At 40.3% G+C, this 27,313-nt stretch overlaps 1 protein-coding gene across 2 annotated transcripts in view; it reads right to left on the reverse strand.

Annotated features, from left to right (window-relative positions):
* The window catches only part of LOC126190945 (NBAS subunit of NRZ tethering complex-like), a 410,919-nt gene that overhangs the window by 139,139 nt on the left and 244,467 nt on the right, over positions 1 to 27,313 (reverse strand). The window contains exons 28-30 of one of the 2 annotated variants that reach the window (XM_049931590.1): positions 23,051 to 23,316; positions 19,344 to 19,579; positions 3,936 to 4,132 (exon numbers count right to left, since the gene is read on the reverse strand). In XM_049931590.1, coding sequence (XP_049787547.1) covers positions 3,936 to 4,132; positions 19,344 to 19,579; positions 23,051 to 23,316 — 699 coding nt within the window. Of the gene's footprint in view, positions 1 to 3,935; positions 4,133 to 19,343; positions 19,580 to 23,050; positions 23,320 to 27,313 lie in introns of both variants that reach the window. The other variant, XM_049931589.1, reaches the window with a different exon arrangement.

Raw genomic sequence — 27,313 nt, forward strand, 5'->3', positions numbered from 1 at the left:
CAGTCACAAATCTTGCCGCTCTTCTTCAGACCTTCTCAATCTCTTGAATCAGACCCAACTGGTAAGGGTCCCATACAGACGAACAATACTCTATGACTGGGCGGACTAACGTATTGTGAGCTATTTCCTTTGTTGCAGGACTGCATCACTTCAGGATTCTACCAATAAACTGCAATCTAGAGTTCGCCTTACCCGTTACTTGTGTAATCTGTCCTTTCATTTGAGATCATTTCGAATATTCACACCCAGATACTTGATGGATGTTACCACTTCCAAAGGTTGAGCATTTATTTTGTGCTCTTACATTAATGGGGATTTTCTCCTTGTTATACGCAGTAGGTTACACTTACTAATATTGAGAGATAACTGTCAGTCATTACACCACGCATTTATTTTCTGCAAATCCTCATTGATTTGTTCACAACTTTTGTGTGATACTACTTTCCTGCTGTAGACTACAGCATCATTGGCAACCACTCTAATGTCACTGTCAATACCATCAACCAGATCATTTATGTACATCGTAAAAAGCAGCAGACCTATTACACTGCCCTGGGGCACACCTGAAGCTAAGCTTGTTTCTGTTGAAGTCACCCCGTTCAAGACGACATTCTTTGTTTTTCTGCAGAGGAGTATGGGTACCCTTATGTTGCAGCTCTGTCCATGCAAAGCAAGTGGATGTTGCACTGAAAGAAACTGGAAGACTGACCACAGACGTGTGAAACATACACTTAAAGTCAAGGTCTATTGCAAGGCAGGCATTACATCACCAGATATACTTTACAAAGTAGCTGCACACATTCAAAGGAAAAAGGCTGAACTTAATCATTTACATCCTCTCCATGGCCATCAACCACTGAGATCTAGGTCGAAATACTGAAGATGTTTCCTCAGTTCAGCATCAGTACTAACTATATCTCCACTCATTGCCATGGAACAACTGTGGGCAGTTAGATATTGTTATTTTTTGTTGTTGTGGTCTTCTCTCCAGAGACTGGTTTGATGCAGCTCTCCGTGCTACTCTATCCTGTGCAAGCTTCTTCATCTCCCAGTTCCTACTACAACCTACATCTTTCTGAATCTGTTTACTGTATTCATCTCTTGGTCTCCCTCTACGATTTTTACCCTCCACACTGCCCGCCAATACTAAATTGGTGATCCCTTGATGCCTCAGAATATGTCCTACCAACCAATCCCTCCTTCGAGTCAAGTTGTGCCACAAGTTTCTCTTCTCCCCAATTCTATTCAATACCTCCTCATTAGTTATGTGATTTACCCATCTAACCTTCAGCATTCTTCTGTAGCACCACATTTCGAAACCTTCTATTCTCTTTTTGTCTAAACTATTTATCGTCCACGTTTCACTTCCATACATGGCTACACTCCATACAAATACTTTCAGAAATGACTTCCTGACACTTAAACCTATACTCGATGTTAACAAATTTCTCTTCATCAGAAGCGCTTTCCTTGCCATAGCCAGCCTACATTTTATATCCTCTGTACTTCGGCCATCATCAGTTATTATGCTCCCAAATAGCAAAACTCATTTACTACTTTAAGCATCTCCTTTCCTAATCTAATTCCCTCAGCATCACCCGACTTAATTAGACTACATTCCATTATCCTCGTTTTGCTTTTGTTGATGTTTATCTTATATCCTCCTTTCAAGACACTGTCCATTCCGTTCAGCTACTCTTCCAGGTCCTTTGCTGTCTCTGACAGAATTACAATGTCATCGGCGAACCTCAAGGTTTTAATTTCTTCTCCATGGATTTTAATTCCTACTCTGAATTTTTCTTTAGTTTCCTTCACTGCTTGCTCAATATACAGATTGAATAACATCAGGGATAACATCGGGGACATTATGATCTTCAAAAGTGGATGAAACCTGCTGAGTGCCTATCATCTGGAGGTACTAGAAATTGGTCTACCTGGAGATCATTGGATGGGTTAAGATCAGACAATTATAAACCCAGGACAACCTTATCAAATGAGGATTTGCCTAAGTACTGACCATTTGTGAATGTGGAGGAGAACAGACAATGGCTCACATCTATCATTGTCCATGTTGCCCTGGGTCATGCAGTGGTGATGAGCTGATGAAGGCTAAAGGCAGTGCTGTTGGAGTTGCCCAATTCTGGGTGAAGATCATTGAATTTATGTAAACCAAGTAAACTGTAGTTTTAGTAGTATCCCATGATACTGTACAGTTATGTGATGCAGAGTTTTGTATGGCTTGATCTGAGTAAATAAATAAATCACAAATATTAATGAAATTAGTAACCAGTTCTATGTCAGTAAGAAAGGAGAAAATCAGAGACTCACTCATACCACTGTGCAATAAAATTTCTCACAAATCAAAAACAAAGGCATAGCAACAATGTATGCAGCATCATGCATACATTTGCCAACAAAATTTATTGTGTTAATGACCATATAGTTATACATCAAAAGATTTGTGAAAAATTAAGAAGTCTTGAAGTCACAGACCCACATGGACAGCCTTCTACTCACGTATTGCACACTGCATATAATCATCATCACAGTACTGCATACAATGGACATATTTGTTTAGACAACAGTTTCAATACCCTTTTGACACCACTAGCAACAATGAAGTAAGCATGAAGATAGCACACACATTATTAGATGCTGTCTGTCTAGTTTTAAATGAAACTTGCACCTCCCATCAAAACCAGTCCAGAGGTGTTGCCAGTATTGAAAGCCAGACCAGATGCCATTCCGTTATGTCCCACTTCTATGCATGCTCAGTGGTGGGGAAGCTCTAGTGTTGTGCTGGCCATGTACAATGGGCAACATAAGAAGCATATGTGCAGGTTTTATCCTATGGAAAGACCACAATTTTCTGACAAAATAACAATAGTGGCATAACGGTTGGCATGATATTCTTGATGTATCCTGCACTGTTCAATGTTCATATGTGTACTTACAATAGACTATGATACCTACTATGATTCTGTGTGTTGCTGCCTAATCACTCCAACTGCTGCTCTGCTTGTTGATGCCACAAACAATTAAAAATCATCATTAATGCCAAAGCATAATCTGCTCTCATCATCAACCACAATTTTGTGCTATTCATTTCTTAGGTGCATCTTCACTACACCAACAGAGGATAGCTGAACATTGTTGAGATGCAAAGAAAATCTGATAAGAAGCATCTTTGCTTGAAACATCATCTAGCAGATATTGTGGGGTGCAACATTGGTCCTAATTTGCACTGCACATACTGTGCAATCAGTAAATGCTGCTTATCTGATGTGACAGTCCATCCATGAATCTACAGGCCACTGCCATCCAGAACTAGAATGATTAGCTTGTTTTATCACCGTGCCTGTCGCTGACACATATATGACATCTCACATTAAGTGTAGGGAAATTCTTCTTAACAACTATCTAGAATCCTGTAGGCCGGCAATAAAAGTTCACAGAAATTTAATCAGTTATATGAATCATGCCAGTGACACTACTTTGACATTTTCATAATTTTTAATAACCTATTTTGATGCTTAGAAACAACAGACCACTATTTTGAAAAGTCAAATATAACTGTTATGGACTCAAGTGTTTTCAAACTGAGTGGTTACACCTTTATCCACAGCAAGGATCTTAAAATCAAGCACTTAATGCACACCATCAGTGTAGCAAACAAACATGGTGATTCTACATCGCATATAAATTTATATTTATTATATTTAATTTTCACTAGTATATTATAAAATGTAACTATTCACATTTCAAGCGGAATCAGAACAAACCTGGCCCTTGATGAAAAAAATTAATGAAATATCTTAGAATTTGAAAATTACTTTTAATGAGAACAAGATTCAACTAGAATTCCATAGCGACTTATAGAACAGCAGTATCAGTTTTCTTGTTGACGTATGGTAATTTAATTAAGTAAAGCTTACATGGGCAAACCAAGAATGGAGTCCTGTTGATACTGTTTGTCCACTGCAAATCTCTTCAAGTCAATTCCACATCCAAACTCATTCAGCCGTTGACCCTGCAGGAAATCTGACATTTTTTTCTGGGACTGGATCAGATATTCAGTCCACACTCCCTGTGCCTTGGAATTCTCAACCAAGGATACCATGTGGCTGATGAGCTACAGTGGAGGAAAAGAACACATGAGCTACAGTGGAGGAAAAGAACACAACACATTTGATTTGATTTACTACAAGTAAAACACGTGGACACACTAACATGTCCACTGAAGTAATACTGCTTACAAAATGAAAAAGCACTATTTGAACACTTGAAATTTACTATTTTTCTTTTCTTTTATACATTTCCAATAAATTGGAGAGCAAAATGATGATACAACAATAATGAAACCCTGTTTACAAAGGGCCTCCATGGAAAACAGCAATGAAGGAGGTAACTGATTTGGAATAGGACTCCTGATCCATAACTGCATAATGGACTTGATCAAGGACTTCTCATCGAACTCCCCTAGAATTGCAACTTTAAAAATTAAAACAATTAACAAAATTTACACAGTGATAAAAGTGCACACTCCAACAATGACAAAAACACGAGACATAAGAGATAGGAAAAATATGGGAAGAGGCTGACCAACTGATATCAAACAAGCCTCATACCCGTATTAAAATTCTGCTTGGAGATTTCAATGCAAACATACCTCAAGAAAGAAAATATTGTACAATGGTGAGGAAATGACCAACTCACATATTAGAAAAGAAGAATGGGCAATGATTGACTGAACTGAGTGTTAATCATGGACTTATTTGGGAACACAAAGGATTTATGATATGTCTACACGAACTAATGACCTAGAAATGCCCTAATGTAAAATTGGGAGTTTGTCTTGATCATATAGGCACAGATACAAATGGCCATAAAAACATTTTTAATGTCAAAGTCCTCATAAAAGTCAAGTTAATAGCAAAACAGAAACACAAATCATTCCAATCCAATAGGACAAGGAGCCAGTTATTTAATAAATAACACAGTACATTTGGAAAAACCTAAAACACCTTTAAGTGACAAACTGATGATTAATAACCTGAAAATAATAGATGAAGAAATTGCTCCTAATATAAGAAGAAAGAAACGTGCTTGATGGAAAGAGGACTGTGACAGAGCAATTAAAAAAAGGCACAAGGCGTAAGTCAATAAGGCATCTCCACCAAACATTTAACCCCACATTAGTTTCCTGCATCACTTCTTTTAAGGAGTAACTGTAACACCCACTGAACTGCAGCTCGACCAGTATGAGGACTTGTATTGGGTAGAGTGAGTGAAGAGAAGATGCAGGTGGCGATTGGAACAAGGGGGTGCAGAATGGAGGATGATGGTTGGGAGGGATTAAAGGATTTGTTGCAAGGACCGTTCCCATCTACATAATTCAGAGAAGCTTTTTGTGTGTGTGTGTGTGTGTGTGTGTGTGTGTGTGTGCGTGTGTGTGCGCGCGCGTGTGTGTGTGTGTGTGTGTGTGTGTGTGTGTTGTGGGGGACGGCAGTGGAGTTGGGGAAGGGGAGGGAGCTGTGAAGCAACTACTGGAATAGTGTGTTTTATGCTCAACAGTGTGTTCTGCCACTGACAATGAATGGTTAGCTCTGCTCTTGGCCACCGTTTGATGAGGTCTGTTCATGGTGTTCATGTCCTCAAAAAATGCTGTGTGTAAGTTTCAGCAGAGTTGATATGTGACAACCGCTTTCACAGCTAGTCCTACCTCTGGATTGAATTAGCCTATGATAAAACTAGAGTAGTATGTGCTGGGTGGTTGGAGGAGGAGGAAATTAGCCTTTAACATCCTGTCAACAATGAGGTCATTAGAGATGGAGGACAAACTCAGATTAGGGAAGGAAGGGGAAGGTAGTCGAGCATGCTCCTTCAAAGGAACCATCCCGGCATTTGCCTAAAGTGATTTAGGGATATCACGGAAAACCTAAATCAAGATTGCCAGATGCAGGTTTGAACCATCGTTCTCCTAAATGTGAACCCCATGTCCTAACCACTGTGCCACATCGCTTCGTCTGGGTAGTTGTACTGAATAGCACATGCACCTGGGCATTATACAGGTGTACGGCCTGTGTGGCAACAAGGGGGAAGTAGATGTGGCATCAGGACGGGCTAGGGTATTACATGGACTGGCTGGGCAGTGGGATGCCACTTTGAGAGGAGTGGTAAGGATTGTGGAGAGGAATTTCCTCAAATTTAAGCAGAATGATAAGTAGTCGAAGTTCTGATGCACCACTACTGCATGAAAATATATTAACCGCAAAGCCCACAAAGCAGTGAAGCACATCAAAATGAAATATAATTATACCAGAGAAGGAAAGTTGCTACTCACCATATAGAGGAGATGCTGAGTTGTGATAGGCACAATAAAAAGATTCACACAATCATAGCTTTCGACCATTAAGGCCTTTGTCAGCAGTAGACACACATACACACACACAGACACACACACACACACACACACACACACACACACACACACACACACACACACTCGCTCACCCAAACACAACTTGCACACACGTCTGCAGTCTCAAAGACCTGAAACTACACTGCGAGCAGTGGCACCAATGCATGATTGGAATGGGAACTGGGTGAGGGTAAGGGTAAGGAGGAGCCTCGGGCAGGGAGGAGAGGGGGAGGTATAGTATGGTGGGCGTGGCGGACAGTGAAGTGTTGCAGTTGAGACGGAGGGCAGGAGGGAGGATGCGGAAAGGAGAGAAATGAAAATAAAAAGAAATTAAAAGACTGAGTGTGGCAGTGAAATGACGTCTGTGTAGTGCTGGAATGGGAACAGGGAGTGGCCTGGATGGGTGAGGACAGTGACTAACGAAGGTTGAGGCCAGGAGGGTTACGGAAACGTAGGATGTATTGCGGGGAACGTTCCCACCCGCGCATTTCAGAGATGCTGGTGTTGGTGGGAAGGATCCATATGGCACAGGCTGTGAAGCCATCACTGAAATGAGGGATATCAGGTTTGGCAGCGGGTTCAGCACCAGGGTGGTCCAATTGTTTTTTGGTCACAGTTTGTCGGTGGCCATTCATACGGACAGACAGATTGTTGGTTGTCATGCCTATATAGAATGCAGCACAGTGGTTGCAGCTTTGCTTGTAAATCACATGACTGGTTTCACATGTAGCCCTGCCTTTGGTGGGATAGGTGATGTTAGTGATTGGACTGAAGTAGCTGGTGGTAGGAGGATGTATGGGACAGGTCTTGCATCTGGGTCTATTACAGGGGTATGAGCCATGAGGTGAGAGATTGGGAGCAGTGGTTGTGTAAGGATGGATGAACATATTGTGTAGGTTCAGTGTACGGTGGAATACCATGGTAGGAGGGGTGGGAAGGATAGTGGGTAGGACATTTCTCATTTCAGGGCATGACGAGAGGTAATCAAATCCCTGGCGGAGAATGTAATTCAGTTGCTCCAGTCCCGGATGGTACTTAGTTACGAGGGGAAAGCTCCTCTGTGGCCAGACTGTGGGACTTTAGGAGGTGGTGGGAGACTGGAAAGATAAGGCACAGAAGATTTGTTTTTGTACAAGGATGGGAGGATAATTATGGTCAGTGAAGGCTTCAGCGAGACCCTCGGTATATTTAGAGAAGCACTGCTCATCACTACAGACGTGATGACCACGAGTGGCTAGGCTGTACAGAAGGGACTTCTTGGTATGGAATGGGTGGCAATTGTCGAAGTGGAGTTATTGCTGGTGGTTAGTAGGTTTGATATGGAAGGGGGTACTGATGTAGCCATCTCTGAGGTAGAGGTCAACATCTAGGAAGGTGGCTTGTTGGGTCGAGTAAGACCAGGTGAAGCAAATGGGGGAGAAGTTGTTGAGGTCCTGGAGGAATGTGAATAAGGTGTCCTCACCTTCAATCCAGATAGCAAAGATGTCATCAATGAATCTGAACCAGGTGAGGGGTTTAGGATTCTGGGTTTTTAGGAAGGATTCCTCTAGATGGCCCACGAATAGGTTAGCATAGGATGGTGCCATGCGGGTGCCCATAGCTGTAACGCAGATTTGTTTGTAGGTAATGCCTTCAAAGGAGAAGTAATTGTGGGTGAGGATATAATTGGTCATGGAGACTAAGAAGGAGGTTGTTGGTTTGGAATCCATAGAGCAGCTGGAAAGGTATTGTTCGATAGCAGTAAGGCCATGGGCATTAGGAATGTTAGTGTACAGGGAGGTGGCATCAACAGTGACAAGCAGGGCGCCGTGTGGTAAAGGGACAGGAAATGTGGAGAGTCGGTTGACGAAATGGTTTATATCTTTTATATAGGAGGATAGGTTCTGGGTAATAGGTTGAAGGCGTTGGTCTACAAGAGCAGAGATTCTCTCAGTGGGGGCACAGTAACCGGCCACGATGGGGCGCCCTGGGTGGTTGGGTTTATGGACTTCAGGAGGCATGTAGAAGGTGGGAGTGCGGGGAGTGGCAGGGGTAAGTAGAGAGATGGAATCTGGGGAGAGATTCTGGGACAGGCCTAAGGATTTGAGTAGTGACTGGAGATCCTGCTGGATTGCTGGAATGGGATCACTGTGGGATGGTTTGTATCTGACAGCTGACGGAGTCTTTCTGCCACGTAATCCTTGCGGTTCAAAACAACGGTGGTGGAGCCTTTGTCTGCAGGTAGGACTGTAAGATCGAGATCAGTTTTTAGACGGTGGACTGCGGTTCTTTCTGTGGATGTACCGTTAGTATGCATGTTGAGGGATTTGGGGAATGAAGGTGAGGCAAGGTTCGAGATTACAGAATTCTGGAATGTTAACAGGGGGTGGTTTGGAGGCAGTGGGGGGTGATCGCGGTTGGATAGAGGAGTGAACTGAGTTAGGCAATGTTCAGTATTTGTCTCTGGTTTAGTCTAATTGGTCGGGAGAAGGAGAGAAGGTCTTTAACTAGTCTTGCATGGTTGATTTTGGGAGTGGGGCAAAAGGTGAGGCCTTTGGAAAGGACTGACATTTCTGTGGGACTGAGGCTTCTGGAGGAAAGGTTCACATTAATTTCTTTTTATTTTTATTTCTCTTCTTTCTGCTACTTACCCCCTCCCCCCTCCGCATATTCTCTCCTGCCCACCGTCTAAACTGCAGCACTTCACTGTCTGCCACTCCCACCATACTATACCTCCCCCTTCCCGTCTCAGCCTCCTCCTTACCCCCACCCAGTTGCCACTCCTAACATGCACTGGTGCTGCTGCTCGCAGTGTAGTTTCAGCTCTCTGAGACTGCAGACATGTGTGGAAGTTGTGTTTGCATGAGTGTGTGTGTCCGCATGTGTGTATGTGTGTCTACTGCTGACAAAGGCCTTAATGGCCGAAAGCAACTCAGCATCTCCGCTATATGGTGAGTGGCAACTTTCCTTCTCTGGTATTGTTACATTCCACCTGGATTTTCCATTGTTTGAAATATAATTATTTACTTCTTCCCTGAAAATCAACAACTATTTGAAGGGTTTTGTAATGGAAGCCTTTGTGTCTGTATTAAACATATATAAATAAAAAAGTAATAATGTGGGAAAAGTTCTAGTTGAGAATTATGAATTATTTAGAAATAAAGAAGATGACTCCCTGGGAGGCAGAAGTGCTGCTTCATCGATAGGTACACAAACAAAAGGTACAAAGCCAGCTCTTTCCTGGCACATGGTGAGTGCACTGCAGTGAGGTGGGGACGCAGAGTGGGGTAGGGTGGGGCAGGGCATGGTGAGGAATGGTGGAAGATCTGAGGCACAGAGGGGGTTGGGGGAAGGGTCTAGCGACTTATGGGAGAGCGGGAGGCCATCTATGGGCTAGCTATGGGTATGGTAGAGGGGGCATGTGGCGGCAGAAGCTTGGGCACACGATTTCACAGACTAGGGCTTGAGATGGCAGCAAAAAACTAATTAGCTGAAAAAAATTGGGTGGGGGTACTGGGACAGGGGATGATGTGTGTGTACACACACACACACACACACACACACACACACACACACGCACACACACAGTCACATGGCTAGGTGGGTGGTTTATGCCAGGGAGGTAATGGGAGCAAGGGATGTGCTGCCAGAGTGATCCTATCTCAATGGCCCAACATAACATCCAACCCCTGCTTAAAGTATTAGGCTCTTCCCAGAACATCTTCCCTGAATCCAACTTCCTCCTCAACCCAACACCCACCTTTTACATGTTCCCCAAAATCCACAAACCCAAAAATCCTGGACACCCCATAGCAGTTGCTTATTATGTCCCCGCTGAAAGAATTTTGGCGTTCATAGACCAACACCTCCAACCAACTGCCCAAAATCTAGTCTCCTACATCAAAGATATCAGCCACTTCCTTCACTGACTCTCCAATATTTCCACCCCTTTCCTTCTGTATCCCAAATCATCACTGTTGACACCACTTCCCTATACACCAATGTTCCTCAGGCACGCGGTCTTGGCACTGTGACCACTGACTCTCCCAATGTCCTTCAGACTTCCTTTTTATATTGGTATGGCTACCAATCAGCTGTTCAACAAGATGAATTGTCACTACCAAACTGTGGCCAAGAGCAAAGTGGACCACTCTGTGGCACAACCTGCAGCTGAACATAACATAATTGATTTTAATAGCTGCTTCACAACTTGGGCCATCTGGATCCTCCCCTCCATCACCAGCTTTTCTAAACTGCCAGATGGAATTTATCCTTACAACACACCCTCTGTTACTGAAATCATCCCAGCCTCAACTTGTGGTAACCTACTGTTCCCACACCCTGCTACCAATAGTTTATGCTCCCTGTGTCCTACCGCCTCCTCCCAGTTCATAACCCCCTCACCCTCATCATGCACTGCTCTTTGCCAATGCATCCAACAGTCTTTTCCCTTCTCTAGTCCTGAGCACTCGCTTCTCTGCCCCCAACCTGCTACCTCACCCCCTCCCCCCCCCCCCCCCATTTGCACTGCTGTTTCCGTCTGACAATGCTGCATTCTTGCCAGAGCAGCCAGAGATAGCAGTCATGTGTGCAAGATGTGGGCTTCCTTGTGCAACTGTGTGTTGTTTACTTTTCAAGAGGCTTTGGCTGAAATCTCAATGTGTAACAATCTTTTTGTTGTATATGTCTGCAGCTCAGTATTTCATCATTACAGTGACTAGCATTACATCCTTTTCATAACATTGTTGATATTCCAAGCTGAACTTTCTATTCTTTGATTTATGAGAGTCTGCAATTTATCACATTCTGTAGAACTGTGTGAAAATGCGACATAATTGGAGTCTAAAGGATTCAGAATGGTAGAAAGCCACACTAAGAGTAAAGCAGGAGGGTTGGGACCTCAGCACTTGCATTCTTAGATGAGAAGGAGCAGACACTGTACACTCAACAGCTTCAGAATCAATGCAGAAGAGATCACCCATCTGTCATACACTTACACAGGCCGAAGTCTAAACTACTGTGTTCAGACACTCAAACCACAGGTTCTACACTTGGATGGGGTAGAAAACATAACTTGACATTTCAATACCAGCCCTCTCAACCACTATGATAGTGGTAGCCAGCATTCAGTATCCTCAGAAGAGACCACACAGTGAACACCTCACCAAGAACACCCAGATGCATGGAAATGAACACCGCACAAAATACCAAGCCTCTCAATGCATGTAGCAAATTTGGTTCAAACCAATAAAGTAGGCAGTTGTATATGTACTGAATACACAATATACAACAGTGAAGAGCCTGACTACAGAAGCATGGAGACCTGAGTAGCATCAGCAGCATCTGATGATGAGTGTGCTATGCCAACAAAATGTTGTACCAGCGGGCCAGTCACAGCAGGATGCATGGCGCAAAATTGGCTTTGCAGCTGTGACACTGGTATAAACCTGATACCATCAATGCAAAAATGTAAACCACTCAATGAGTGGTCCATTAAGGGAATAAATGTACTCTGATGACTTTGTCATTATGCCTCATTGTTTTTCAAAAAGCAATAGAACAAAATTTTTATTGTCACATGGCACATCACATACCGGCATTCGACTGGAGTATTAGTGACTCCTCAATAATACAGTTGTATGCCTACACAGGTGTGTGTGTGTGTATATATATATAGTTAGAATAGAAGGAAACATTCCACGAAGGAAAAATATACCTAAAAACAAAGATGATGTGACTTACCAAATGAAAGTGCTGGCAGGTCGACAGACACACAAACATACACACAAAATTCAAGCTTTCGCAACAAACTGTTGCCTCATCAGGAAAGAGGGAAGGAGAGGGAAAGACGAAAGGATGTGGGTTTTAAGGGAGAGGGTAAGGAGTCATTCCAGTCCCGGGAGCGGAAAGACTTACCTTAGGGGGAAAAAAGGACAGGTATACACTCGCGCACACACACACATATCCATCCACACATATACAGACACAAGCAGACATATTTATATTAAATATGTCTGCTTGTGCCTGTGTATGTGTGGATGGATATGTGTGTGTGTGTGTGTGTGTGTGTGTGTGTGTGCGCGCGCGAGTGTATACCCGTCCTTTTTTCCCCCTAAGGTAAGTCTTTCCGCTCCCGGGACTGGAATGACTCCTTACCCTCTCCCTTAAAACCCACATCCTTTCGTCTTTCCCTCTCTTCCCTCTTTCCTGATGAGGCAACAGTTTGTTGCGAAAGCTTGAATTTTGTGTGTATGTTTGTGTTCGTTTGTGTGTCTGTCGACCTGCCAGCACTTTCATTTGGTAAGTCACATCATCTTTGTTTTTAGGTATATTTTTCCTACGTGGAATGTTGCCTTCTATTATAACTAAAACAACATATATTTATGTCAAAAGAAGGCATGTACCTGCACATGCAGTGGTTAAACATAAAAAGTTAAAAAGTGATACATGTCTTACTCTTTCTTCAATTTCTTACACTGTAATAACATTTTCTTTTTAAGTATATTTCAGTGTTTACTTGTGTAGTTTCTAGCTTGCATTCCTTGGACTATAGCCTATTGCTAATCTTCAAAGCCATGAAAGACATGGTACTTTCAAAGGCAATACGTAATCTGAGCTGTATCTTGTTTCATGACTTATTTCCTGTTGGATCGTAGGACAGCAGTAAAGACCTTCCATCTGGTTCAGCTGGCAGTGTCTTGCTTCATAAGCTTGTGTACATGAATTTCCTTCAAAAACTAGTGGTTCTTTTAGCTCAAAGAGGAATATTTCATACACAAATAATCAAGGAATTGTCATTAAGTAAGGCTCTAGAATAATGGATTTCATGATTGCCTATTGGTTGTCACCATTATAGCTCTGATAATTTTTTTTCTGTAGCTTGAACACACTGAGGTGGTTTGCTTTTTCAATACCCCATACAATTATGCCATATCTGATATAAAATATGCATGATAAACAATTTTGTCAACAGCTAAGTCAGTTACTGTATCAGAATTCTCACTGCGAAAACAAACGTTTTTAATTCGTTCACTAAGCAATCCATGCAACTGGTCCATGTCGTATTTTTGTTTATAGTAACTCCAAAACATTTAACAAAGTCCACAGTGATAAGTTCTTTGTCCCCATAATTTAATTGTGATACACATTCAGCAGTTCTTGTACTTAGGCCTCTCTTTTTCCACAGTTCCACTTATGCAAGTTGGATAGATTAACTGCCATTGCTAAAGATGGCAAATAACCTATACAACTTGTCAATTTCATAGCATTTTTATTTTTCTAAGTGCCATGTTACTGAAGAGTTTGTTACGTATGCTGTAATATTTCTTCATTGTTTCTGAGGTAAACTTATATGACATGTGGTTTACACAATACAGAAACAGTAACAGGCTTAGTGTGGCACTAGAACAGGCTCTTACACCTTTTTGCTGTACAACTTCCCTCTGTTTTCAAGATGAGAACCAGCATAAAGATTTACCATGGAAACAACTAACCGCCACCGTGTGAAGCAGCATCTTATGATTAACCGTGTGAACACTGTAGTGAGGTCACAAAAGGTACCAAATATGCACGGCTTGTGATCAAAGAATTTCATTATTTTGTTGTTTAGTCTGTTACACTGTTGTGTTGGCTACAGTTATACTAGGCTGTTAGCAGCTCAACAGGCCTGAAATTAACCAACATCAACCTCCGATGCAACCTTTCACTGTTCCCAAGTGTTGCACCATCTGTTTATCATTTCCACCATCTACACAGAAAACACTATTAACATTAAGAACTCCTGCTCTCTAACATCCTTCCATCCCAAGTGTTTGTGCATCCAAGATTAAGCTACCAGCCTTCCAAACAGCCAAGAGAGAGAAATAGAAGAAAAAAACTCATCACAACATTAGTACATTAGAGAGTGAAATTTCCTAATGTATTAAAATGTGTATACTGGTTCACCTGGGAGAACACTGCCTATGGGAGAAAGATCTTGGTTGAGTTCCACTACAGCAAACAATTTTAAACCTCATAATATTTTATGAAAAAACTCTCACTTTCCCGCTCATACTCAAACAAGCTCTGTGCGTAAACTGTCTAGTACCATCACTACGCTCTTCAGTGTGGCACAATGTTTCATCATCAACATCAGAAGACACCATGGCAAGCTGAAGACTGAAGATTAGAATGAAGATTAGTTTTAACATTCTGTTGATGATGAGGTCATTTGAGATGGAGTACAGGTTTAATCAGGAAAAGGGTGGGGATGGGAATGGGCTTTTTTTTCTTTTTTCAAAAGAAGCTCCTGGCATTTTTCTTAATCTATTAGAAAACCATGGAAAACTTGAAATTAGATGGCTGGATAGGGATTTAGTCATTATTTGGTTCTGTGGAGCTATCTGAGTCAATGCTACTTAGTCATGGAATGAGTTAGTACACAGTTTACAGAATGCTGATTACAACATTCATAAACAAAAGAAGCTAAAAATTAATAGAACACCGAAGAAACATCATGAGAGAGTATAAAAGTAAATAATGCGTAATGGAATAAAGTTCTGAATTGCAGTTAGGAGCTCCTGTACAAACAGGAGTAGTGTGCCATAATGCAATCTTTCAACTTAGCCTGGACAACTTGGGGTTTATCACTCAATCTTTTTCAGTTCTGTGAAAGCCTAGTGAAAATGAAATCTGCTGAGTACTGCACACGTTTCTATAAAATACTTAAGGAAGTGTTTTCTAAGTGAAAATTGGTTTTCTGTCTTTTTCACTGAATTTATGTTGTTGTTTCTTCTGAATGAGTCAGCATTGTTCATGGTAAATCCCACAATTAGGTATTTTCACTGGGATAGTAGAGCTAGCATTCTGAGGCCTGAACGACAGCCTACACGAAGCTTGTGACCTGACACAGCAGATTCACCTGACTGCCCTTTCCTGATGAGTGCACACAGTTGTCCCAAAGTAGGATACCATAGCAGATAAATGGATGGAAGTAAGCAAGCCTGTGTTTCATGGAAAAGTATTCTTATTATGAAGATACCAGCATTCAGTTTCTGTACATCATCTTGGACATGATACTTCCTAGAAAGCTCTCATCTACATCTACTCTTGACTCCTAAGAATTTAAAATGGTTGTCTTCATTCACCACATTTGCCTACCCTGGTACAGTAAAATTTCACTATCACAAAAGCTCCATGTCAGAAACTCTATGCAACAGAACCCTGAAAAGAATCGACTGAGAGTTGACCCCCCCCCCCCCCTTTCCTCCACAAACCCTTCTCCCCATTTATTATGTGAGCTCAGTAGCCAGATGAAAATCTTTAGTGAATAACCTCCAGCTTTGTATTTTCCAAATACGAAATGAACCATTGTGGAGGTTTTTCAGCTAATGCAACAATGTTCCAATTTAGGTATTGCTTTAGTAAAGAGGAGGAGGAGGAGGAGGAGGAGGAGGAGGAGGAGGAGATTAGTGTTTAACGTCCCATCGACAATGAGGTCATTAGAGATGGAGCACAAGCTTCTCTTTCAAAGGAACCATCCAGGCATTTGCCTGAAACAATTCAAGGAAATCATGGAAAACCTAAATCAGGATGGCCGGAGATGGGTTTGAACCGTCGTCCTCCCAAATTCGAGTCAAGTGTGCTAACCACTGTGCCACCTCACTTGGTATTACTTTAGTGTTCCATGCAGGGGTACAACTAGTCATGGGAGACCCACCCAGTGCTGGTACCTATGGTGCTGCCGCCCCCCCCCCCCCCCCCCCCCACTGAGAAAAAACCTACCCTTTCTCCTCTACCTTTACTCATTAAAAACATGGTCCACATCTCATCTCTTGCAGCCAGTACTCACACCCCACTCCTCTCCTTCTCTGACAACTATGTCATCAACCAAGCAAGCCATTCTCCTCCAACTTGGATCAAAAAGTAAAGTAGTCATAATTTTTTTAGAAGAACAGTGTAGTTAATTTTAATAAATGTCCGGCCCCGGTAGCTGAGTGGTCAGCATGACAGAATGTCAATCCAAAGGGCCCGAGTTTGATTCCTGGCTGGGTCGGAGATTTTCTCCGCTCCCGTCGACGCACAAGTTGCCAAAGTAGCATCAAATTGAAAGACTTGCACCAGGCAAACTGTCTACCTGACAGGAGGCCCTAGTCACATGACATTATTATATTATAACAGTTGAAACAGCTATCTGTCTGTGCATCATGTTGTTGTTGTTGTGGTCTTCAGTCCTGAGACTGGTTTGATGCAGCTCTCCATGCTACTCTATCCTGTGCAAGCTTCTTCATCTCCCAGTACCTACTGCAACCTACATCCTTCTGAATCTGCTTAGTGTATTCATCTCTTGGTCTCCCCCTATGAGTTTTACCCTCCACGCTGCCCTCCAATACTAAATTGGTGATCCCTTGATGCCTCAGAACATGTCCTACCAACCGATCCCTTCTTCTGGTCAATTTGTGCCACAAACTTCTCTTCTCCCCAATCCTATTCAATACTTCCTCATTAGTTATGTGATCTACCCATCTAATCTTCAGCATTCTTCTGTAGCACCACATTTCGAAAGCTTCTATTCTCTTCTTGTCCAAACTATTTACCGTCCATGTTTCACTTCCATACATGGCTACACTCCATACAAATACTTTCAGAAACGACTTCCTGACACTTAAACCTATACTCGACGTTAACAAATTTCTCTTCTTCAGAAACGCTTTCCTTGCCATTGCCAGTCTACATTTTATATCCTCTCTACTTCGTCCATCGTCAGTTATTTTGCTCCCCAAATAGCAAAACTCCTTTACTACTTTAAGTGTCTCATTTCCTAATCTAATACCCTCAGCATCACCCGACTTAATTCGACTACATTCCATTATCCTCGTTTTGCTTTTGTTGATGTTCATCTTATATCCTCCCTTCAAGACACCATCCATCCCGTTCAACTGCTCTTCCAAGTCCTTTGCTGTCTCTGACAATGTCATCGGCGAACCTCAAAGTTTTTATTTCTTCTCCATGGATTTTAATACCTACTCCAAATTTTTCTTTTGTTTCCTTTACTGCTTGCTCAATATAGAGATTGAATAACATCGGGGAGAGGCTACAACCCTGTCTTACTCCCTTCCCAACCACTGCTTCCCTTTCATGTCCCTCAACTCTTATAACTGCCATCTGGTTTCTGTACAAGTTGTAAATAGCCTTTCGCTCCCTGTATTTTACCCCTGCACCTTTAGAATTTGAAAGAGAGTATTCCAGTCAACATTGTCAAAAGCTTTCTCTAAGTCTACAAATGCTAGAAACGTAGGTTTGCCTTTCCTTAATCTTTCTTCTAAGATAAGTCGTAAGGTCAGTATTGCCTCACGTGTTCCAGTATTTCTACGGAATCCAAACTGATCTTCCCCGAGGTCGGCTTCTACTAGTTTTTCCATTCGTCTGTAAAGAATTCGTGTTAGTACTTTGCAGCTGTGGCTTATTAAACTGATTGTTTGGTAATTTTCACATCTGTCAACACCTGCTTTCTTTGGGATTGGAATTATTATATTCTTCTTGAAGTCTGAGGGTATTTCGCCTGTTTCATACATCTTGCTCACCAGATGGTAGAGTTTTGTCAGGACTGGCTCTCTCAAGGCCGTCAGTAGTTCCAATGGAATGTTGTCTACTCCGGGGGCCTTGTTTCGACTCAGGTCTTTCAGTGTGTGCATCATTGCACACATCAAATACTGCACACCTTTGCTGTGGTTTCTAGCCAAACATTTGTTTCATGCAACTCTCCATGCTTGTCAATTCCCAGCAAGTCTCTTCCTTAGACAACACAAAGTCCAGGATGGAACAACAAGAAATAACCAAAATTCACTGCCTAAAACCTGATCGTGACCTTATAATCCTATCTGCTGAAAAAGTCACCATCATTGTTGTTCTGAACTACATGGAATACCTGGCAGAAGGCTCCGCCATCTGTCCGATACATCCATGTATAAGCCCTGCCACCGTAGCCCCATTCCAGAAAATGAGTAGTATCTCCAAACCCTCCTCAAATTCTTAGGTCAGTCCATGAACCTCTCCACTGAGTCTCTCTCTCTCTCTCTCTCTCTCTCTCTCTCTCTCTCTCTCGCTCTCTCGCGCCCCCCCCCCCCCTCCTCCCCACATTCTGCATAACCATGACCTATCATCCTATACTGAAGACATTAAACATTTCCTCCACTGCCCATCCACAGTTCCTGTTCATTTAGCAGTCAGAACCATGCTTGTCACTGCTCAAGTCACCTAGCCTCTACACTACCACCCCTAACACCCATGGCCTTGCTGTTGCTGAACAGTACCTTTCCCAAAGCCTGGCTGACTCCAAACCTACAACATTCTTCCTGGTCAAGGTGACCATGACCAATCATGTTCTCATTCATGTCTCAGACATGTGTGCAAGTTGCGCTTGCGTGAGTGTGTGTGTGTATGTGTGTGCGCATGTGTGTCTACTGCTGACAAAGGCCTTAATGGCCAAAAGCTATGATTGTGTGAATCTTTTTATTGTGCCTATCGCGACTCGGCATCTCCACTATATGGTGAGCAGCAACTTTCCTTCTCTCCTATTCATTAGTTTACTATTTATGATGAGGTAACTCTGCCATAACACATACTAACTTATGAAATTGAAAAGCTACTGGTGTCAAGTGATTATGACACTTACTTATCAGCAATTGTTAAATAACTAACATCTCAAGTCACTCAGTTTCTATCCCATCACTAACTTCCAAGGTCGACCAGCCATCAACCCAAAGATCAGTTTGTGCACCATAGTGATAGTGAAGTACTTTGACATTTAAATGGAATTATTCAAGAAGTTATATGGGAACCTACAATTTAACATGTGTTCTGATCCATGATGTGACTGTTTTATGTAATAAACAAAATATAATAATGGTAAAAAAGGAACTAGTCTGCATACTTGTATACAAACACACAAACTGGTGATACGCACCTCAGAAGGATTATACAGGAACATGTCCCCGATAGCCATTTTTTCTGACTGACAGCCATAAACATCAGAATAACCAGTCAGAGCACAATAATAGCAAGCTATCTGTATTGAAATAGCTGTGGCAGGTAGGCTGTCCAGGCAATCCTTCACCCTGTTTATGTCTGGCACCAGAAGCAGGTGAGCCAAGCCAAGGGTGGTGTCTTCAGGCAGCAAATGTTTTGCTAACTGAAGGAGGACTGGAATCCATACCAAATTTCTAGCAGTTAGCAATCATTTAAGATTTCTTAAGTACACTTCTAAATTGAATGACAAAAAATAAAAGTACTACTTACATTTAAGAGATAGTGTAGACTGAAATATCAATTATCAAAATATTGCTAAAATGGTATATAAATAGAATGGAAATAATAATGGAATACTTTTTGGTGAGAACATTTTTGTAACTAACAAGATGTTTGTGAACGCAGTGAAACTATGAAGTGAGCAGAATCTCCCCAAAATGCCAATAACCTATTGTGCAGTTAGCTGTAGATCTATCTTTTGAGGAATGACATAGCTTATAACAGTTCCCTCATGAGTCTCAATTAAGAATACATAGTAAGTAGACTTCTTCAATTTAACATTCCAAATTTTGAATACCATGGAATTCAGATGCTGAACTTTGTGAGTTGTGGAACTGTAATTATGTCTTGTGGAGCTGCATTGCACTGCTTATTATTTGTTGTCATTTTTCATTCTTATACACAATCATAAATGTGTTTGGGTTTTCCCTTTTCTTATTTCTATTTTTGTGTTGTAATTATTTTTTATAAATGTTTCACTTATTTACTGATACTTAAGAACTATTTTTATAACAGTAACTTCTCATTCACAAGTAAAGGGCTGTTAGTGAAATAAACACACATGAAATAAACTGGAGATTTTGATTCACAAAGGATGAATATTTTTGATATTACAGTGTACATCATTCTCCCATGATTTAGCTTGAAACTAATATATGGGCAGTTTCTACAGCTTTCATTAAATGATAAATGTTTGTTAAATATTTTTTTCTCTTTCAAGATCTTTCCCACAAAATGCATTTGATTAAATAGCTTATTTCCCACCCTCTTTTACTTCAGATTTAATCTTTTCTACTGAAACACCATGATCTTCTGGCATCATTTGCTCTTGATACTTTAAATGTGTTCATCTCATCTAGCATTGCTCCTGGAATGTCATTATTTTCATTCTCAACTATCTCTGTTATCAAGTGGAGGCATCACCTTCAGGGGGAACAGTAACCATTAGAAATTATGCTCACAGAGCAGCCACAAGTTGGATATAACTTTGCTTTATTGACATGTTTCATTTGACAAATACAAGTATCTTCAGAAGTTTAGCAGCCAAGGGTCACATACTGAATGTATCTGTCTGTGTAAAGCACTGTTGTCATCAATAAAAAAATTATAAAAGAAGGTTACAATTATGCAAGCTTTCGGAACCAGTGGCTCCTTTTCTTGGCCACAGGTGTTGAAGGGGAAGGAAGAGAGGTGAAGGAAAAGGACTTGAGAGATATAGATAAAGGGTAAAATTCAGCAAAGTCACCCATAACTGTGGGTCAAGGGAGACTTACTAGACAGGATGAGAAGACCATCTGATCCGGTAAGTCTCCCGTGACCCGCAGTTCTGGGTTACTTTTCCAAAATATACCCCTCTTCCTAGATCTCTCCAGTCATTTTCCTTCACCCCTTCAACCCTTCTGCCCGAAAAAGAAGCCACTAGCTCTGAAAGCCATTACTGCTATTCATCTCTTGAATTACATAAATGCTGAAAGGAATCTTCACATGCTTGTAGAATTTATTCATCACTTGAACTACATGAGTGCAAAAGAAAATCTTCACATGTATAGGTTTTTCTCTGTTGCAGTTAGATGTCATCTGGCAGCTTAAATGGTATTATGTGATGCCTAACCAATAAAGTTTATGTTTGTGTTTTTATAGACTACTATTGTTTCAATTATCTCTCTTACTAAATTTTCATCCTACCCTCTCACATCTTTTTAAGAACATTAGAGTTTTAATTTGATTCAGTATATTCTACCGTGCTCCTACAACCATTTGCTTGAATCTTTCATCTTCCCCTTGATAATTTCCTCATTCAGTTAGAGATTTTCTTTTAATTCTTCATACCTATAACATCTTTCGTTGTTTGTGTAAGTTTCTTTGTAAAATAATTGCTGCTTTCATCTATGTATGTATAATCATCATTTTCTAATATACTGAATTTGTTGCTTAGTTTACTCTGGTAAACCTCCCAGTTCTTAATGAAGTTCTCATAACTTAAGCTTCTGAATTCCTTTCTCATAAGTTAGCTTCTTTCTTGCTTTCCATCTACTTCACCATGAACCTTAAGAGTTTACAATTTCTGAAAATTCAAAAGTAATTCAGGGCAATCTCTTTCAGCATAATTTCATTATTAGAGAAAACAGAAATTTATTTTTGTTTCGCTATGGTCCTCACCAATTCAATTTTCCAATTTTTTTTTTTTTTTTTTTTTTTTTTTTTTTTTTTACAGAAGAATGAGTTACAGGCAAACAAGTTGTTATTGTTAATAAATTCTACAAATGCCCAGCCTTTATATTTCTAAATATCCAGTGAATAATTGTTTGTGATTTTTGTCCTACTGTTCATCTAGTAGAGGTATTTGTTATCATTTATCAGCTTGTGTAACTCTCTAAAGAGTTATTCCACCTCCTTGTTAGAATGTGAGCATCCCTGTGGACAAACTTGAATGATTACCGTAAAATATCTTTTTTTTATCTTATTTTCAATGCACTTCTGATTACAATATTGTAACCCCTTTGATTTTATTTAATTCTTATTCCAACTCCACTAAGCTTATTAATTGGATTCTCAAGTTATACAATTCACTGTCGCTAAACAGAAGGAGAAACTGTTGCCTCACTGAAGTCCATGTAGTTGTCTCTTTACCTAATTTCATGTAGCAATGTCTGAGCACACAAAATTCTATTTTATTACTAACTTTTCCGCAATGGGTATTCATAGAACAATTTTGGAATCATAATTTCTTTGTTAATATCAAGTTTTTCCCTTATGAGCCTCTTCTCAATGATTTTTTTTCTTCTAGCGTGCATGTGTATGACTAAAGATGAGCTTTAAAATTTCCAAAGCAAATTGGTCTTTTCTTTTATTTCAAAACAAATCGTAAAGACTATCCCTCCATGCTTCTGCAGAGCCGGCACAAGTCTCAGCAATGTAGCCTCTAGCATGTTAATTCCAAGACATGCAGGGTACTTTACAATTTACATTTTTGGGCAATCATGGTAGCAGCTGATTTATGAAAACAAATACACTTGGGTAAAGAGGGGCCAATAACTGCAGTGTAGTGATATAAAACCAATACATACTGAGCTCTTAAGAAGTTATTGTTTGATTTTACCTGAATACATGATAATGAAAGTCTTTTTCGTGTGAAATGTACTGTGTGAAAATCCCCCCCTCACACTTTCCTCCCCCTTCCCCAAAACAAAGCAATAATTCTGGACTGGTGTTCTATAATATTAAGATTTGTTATGTACAACAACAAGAAAGCAAATTATTGAACCCTTCATCAGCTCTCTGTGTAACAAACATTTTATGTAGTTATGGAATTTACCACACATTAATTTATTACATGCAAGAGATAATAAAATATGAACAACTAACCAGCAGTTGTATCCATCCTGCTAGGGCCATCTCCTGCAGCTCCTTCTAGCAAAGTAATCCTCAACAGAGCACGGCACAGTTCGAGTGCAGGATTAATAGCTGCTATATCAGGTAAGAAAAAGTCATCATACTGCGGATCAAATACTCCTGCACGACATTCACGAAACAGAGACCTGTAGAACTGTGGCACGGCCTGGAGTGAAAGTGGTTCTCCTTGATCATCATCTATTCCAGATGACACATTGTAGTTTCCAATTTGTACCCAACTGCTAAAACAAAAAACAATGAAATGTTTAATATGTCAATGATAGAGACACAAAAACATAGGTTTTTTTGCCAAAATTTCGCCTCCCTCCCCCAAAAAAAAAAAAAAAAATTGCATTGGATTTTTTTGCCAAATACTGCACTGGTCCCTTCTGCCAAATATGGCATTGGCTTCTTCCGTCAAATACGGGATTGACTGCTTCTGTCAAATATAGCATGGTTTGTTTGCAAAACACTGCACTGGTTTATTTTGCCAAACGCCACATTGGTTCATTCTATCAAATATGGTGTTGGTTTATTTGCCAAATATTGCAAATTCTTTTCCCAGTAAGACACTGGTCTTTTTTCCCCAATACGTTGTTGGTTTTTTGCCAATACAACTTTTTTGACAATATTGTGCTGGTTTTATTTGCCAATAATTCATTTGTTTTGCCATTGCCGAATTTGGCATACAGCACTGGTCTTTTGCCAAATTCAACATCAGGCCTCAACAAATTCAGTGTTATATCTTTTACAAATATGAGTTTTATTTTTCCAGATTCCATGGTCGTCATCAATTTCAGTGTTGTTTTTTCCAAATAAGGTGCTGTTTTTTTGCTAACTTTGGAGCTATTGTTGTCATCAGATCAAAGACAATTACACATGAAATGAACTACCATTTTAAGACCATACATGAACCTCAGCCTTGAGGAGATCAGAAGTCTAAATGTAATTTTAACAGTATATAACTAACAGTTATTAATATGAAAAGACTGTCAGCATCACATTTATAATATTTTTATTTGAAAAATTATAAATTTTCTGATATACATAAAAAAAATCGCCAAATCCACATTATTTCACTAAAAACCATTATTTTAGTTTTTTTTTTTTTTCAAGTTACCATTTTTGTGAAATTTTTCTGTTCCTACATGCTGGGATATAAAGAATAGAAAGAGAAAAGGTAACAACTCACAGTACTGTTGAGGTATCAAGCCAGTGACAGACACACAAACGAGACTGAGAACACTGCAAAACTTTCAAATTTTTCTACAACACCCACACACAAAACTATATTACAGATAAATAATTGGTAGTGTGTGTACATGTGTTTGAGTAGCTCTGAAGGAGGATTCATCACGAAGTTTGTCATCAGTCTCACTCTTGTTTATGCGCCTGTCGGTGACTCAATGCCACAACTATACAGCAAGCTGTTTGTTACCTTTATTCCTTCCTTTATTAACATGTTAATTAGTTATTTCCTGGGCATTTCCTGCTACCATGACTGTCATTTGCTCTTAGGAACTTGTTACGAAAAGACAGTTTTGATGATTAACAAGACTCCTGACATTAAACATACATCATATTCCTTCAAAGATTTGGTCATCATGTTATATATACACTGGCCAGCATGAAAAACTCAACACTTCAATTTCTTACTAAAACTGAAATTTTTTAAATTTATGACACTTTTGTGACACTGATCCACTATCTTATGATAGAATATTGTAGTAGTGTCCAACAATGAAAAAAGAAAGGTGATTATAAACAGAATTAATAAATTAAGCCACAGATGCGCACTTCATGAAAATTTTGAATAAGCTCATAAAGGTAATACACATCTGTTTCAATGTTATTCACTTCACACTTCACTTCACAGACCTCTGTGATGATCTCTGAGACCTCTGTTCACATCTTCAAAAGCACGTATTGCCACCTCTTGCACCACTGCTAGCATTCAACTTTTCAGGCATGCTCCTGATTAATGTGGTATTGTCCTGTTGATGAATCATATCTCTTTCCTCCAGGAGGGTGTTTTGAAGGTCCTGTAGGATCTCTGGATAGTTCCATGGGCTCTTCTTCCCAGCTGGTCCCAAATGTGTCCAATAGGATTCAAAACAGGGCTTACGACAGGCCAACCCAAAGCATGAATCCATGTTTCATCTAGAACTCTTGCACAATTCTCACAACACGTGGGCATGCATTGTCATGCTTTAGTGTAAAATCGTCACCAATAAATGGAACAAAAGGCACAACATGCTACAAAAAGATTCCTCTTCATACTGATGTGTGCTAAGGCTCCCATGCTCCACAAAAACCAAATACATCCTTGCAGCTGTATTGATTCCTGCCCACACCATCACAAAACCACCCTTAAAAAGGCATTCTGGATGGGAATGAGCAAGGGAAATACATTTCCCTGGCCATCTCCAGACACTCTCTTTTCTGTCATGTGATCAGAGCCCAAATCACAACTCATCAGTGAACAACACTTAATCTGATTGTTCTACTGTTCAGCCAAGATGTTCCCTTGGGAAACAGAGTCGAGCTGTGCACTGCTGTCAGGTGGGCCCCAAACCTGAAGAACGTCTTCTGTGCTGAAGATTGGCTTCTTCCAGTCTTCTTCAAATGGTTCTCTCACTAACATTGACCACTCAAACCTGTGGAGTCAATTTTATGCTTCAACAGTACTGATGTGACAGTTGTGGAGAACTTGAAATTGTAAGAAGTGGTCATCTCTCTCCGATGTTGCTCTTCTCAGGCCTGGTCTCCTTGCAAAGCCTCCAGATTCCCTGAACCTCCATATAGCTCTGGAAATTGTGGTAGGTGTAGTCCTCAACACTTCTACAATGTAATGCATACTGTGGTCATCTTCCACCAAAGCAACAGCTTTCACAGCTTTTTCAGCAGCATGTTTACTCTAGAAAGCTGATTACAACAATCACACAAAGATCCTACAAACATGTTTGATTGAAAGGGGAACAATTCAGGGTAGAACAATAAGCGCTGGAGCGGGAAAACATTATTCGCTCACCTTCAGTGACTTGTTTTCCAGGATGCATGGGAAAAACAACTGATGCTAGTGCAATGAATGATCAGCACTTCATTGTTTGTTCACAAAGCAACACCAATAACATACCCCGTCTCAAAAAACTGGTTGAAGTGCCTAACTATAATTAAATAGATAATTACGCAATCATTTATTGGGTGCTGCATTTCTTGCTTATAGTCTGAGCTTGTAACATGTACATTAAAGTTTATATACATTTGTTAATTGCACTCTGAAATCATTTATATGGTGTTGAAACACAAGATCTCAGTTCATAATAAAGTATACCAGACCGAAGGCACAAAAAGTTGTTTTTTTATTATACTATTTATCACTACATTTATGGATAAGGCAACATCATTACTTAACTTTCCGTTCACATCAACTGAAAGCTAGGAGAGAATTTCTGGATAACCAGATATTCAAGCTGTCTTTTAGAAGTTTCTCCAATCAATATTTTTCAGTTAATTTGGTACATAATTATACAACTGTGCATCATTGGCATAAGATTCATTAACTGACAATCCCAATCTTCTGCAGACAACGTGACACGTGTTTTGTGCCTATAATTGTGATTATGAATTTGGATGTTCATATCAGTTATTTCAGTGCATTGCACCAATATAATTGTATGAAACATAACACTATCATAAATGGTTATAATATTAAATCAATGAATATATACTTTACATGTGCCATAAATCTCAACAGAAATAACATGTAAAGGAATGCTTATCGAGATGATTTAAACATTATCAGTGGATGTTGCACAAACTACTGTTACTAATGCCAGTCTGTTTGTGCAATATTAAAATTGGAATATAATGCAACACAATTTACACTCAAAATGGCTGCAGAATATATTTAAAAACTCCACAACCTTTCTAAAGCATTGGTTTTGCATGACAGCTCTGCATTTATCAGCAAATACTTTGTTTACATATCTAGCTATCAGCTATGCATCTTTTTGGACAAGGAGGGAGGAGGCAGGGAGGGAGACAGCAAATTTTTGTCAGATTTACAGGTGTGGAAACTAGAAAGCATAAGGTGACATAAATGGGAATACCACCAAGGGGTCACTAACAGAGAAACTTAAAACCAATCATTAAGTGCTTTTATTAATAACACTTACCCACAACAACCACTGAGAGACACTGGCCAACTCACTAATTACAAGGAAGCAAAGTTCC

Source organism: Schistocerca cancellata, chromosome 6 (genome assembly GCF_023864275.1).
Source record: "Schistocerca cancellata isolate TAMUIC-IGC-003103 chromosome 6, iqSchCanc2.1, whole genome shotgun sequence".
In the NCBI taxonomy this organism is placed as follows: Eukaryota; Metazoa; Arthropoda; class Insecta; order Orthoptera; family Acrididae; genus Schistocerca; species Schistocerca cancellata.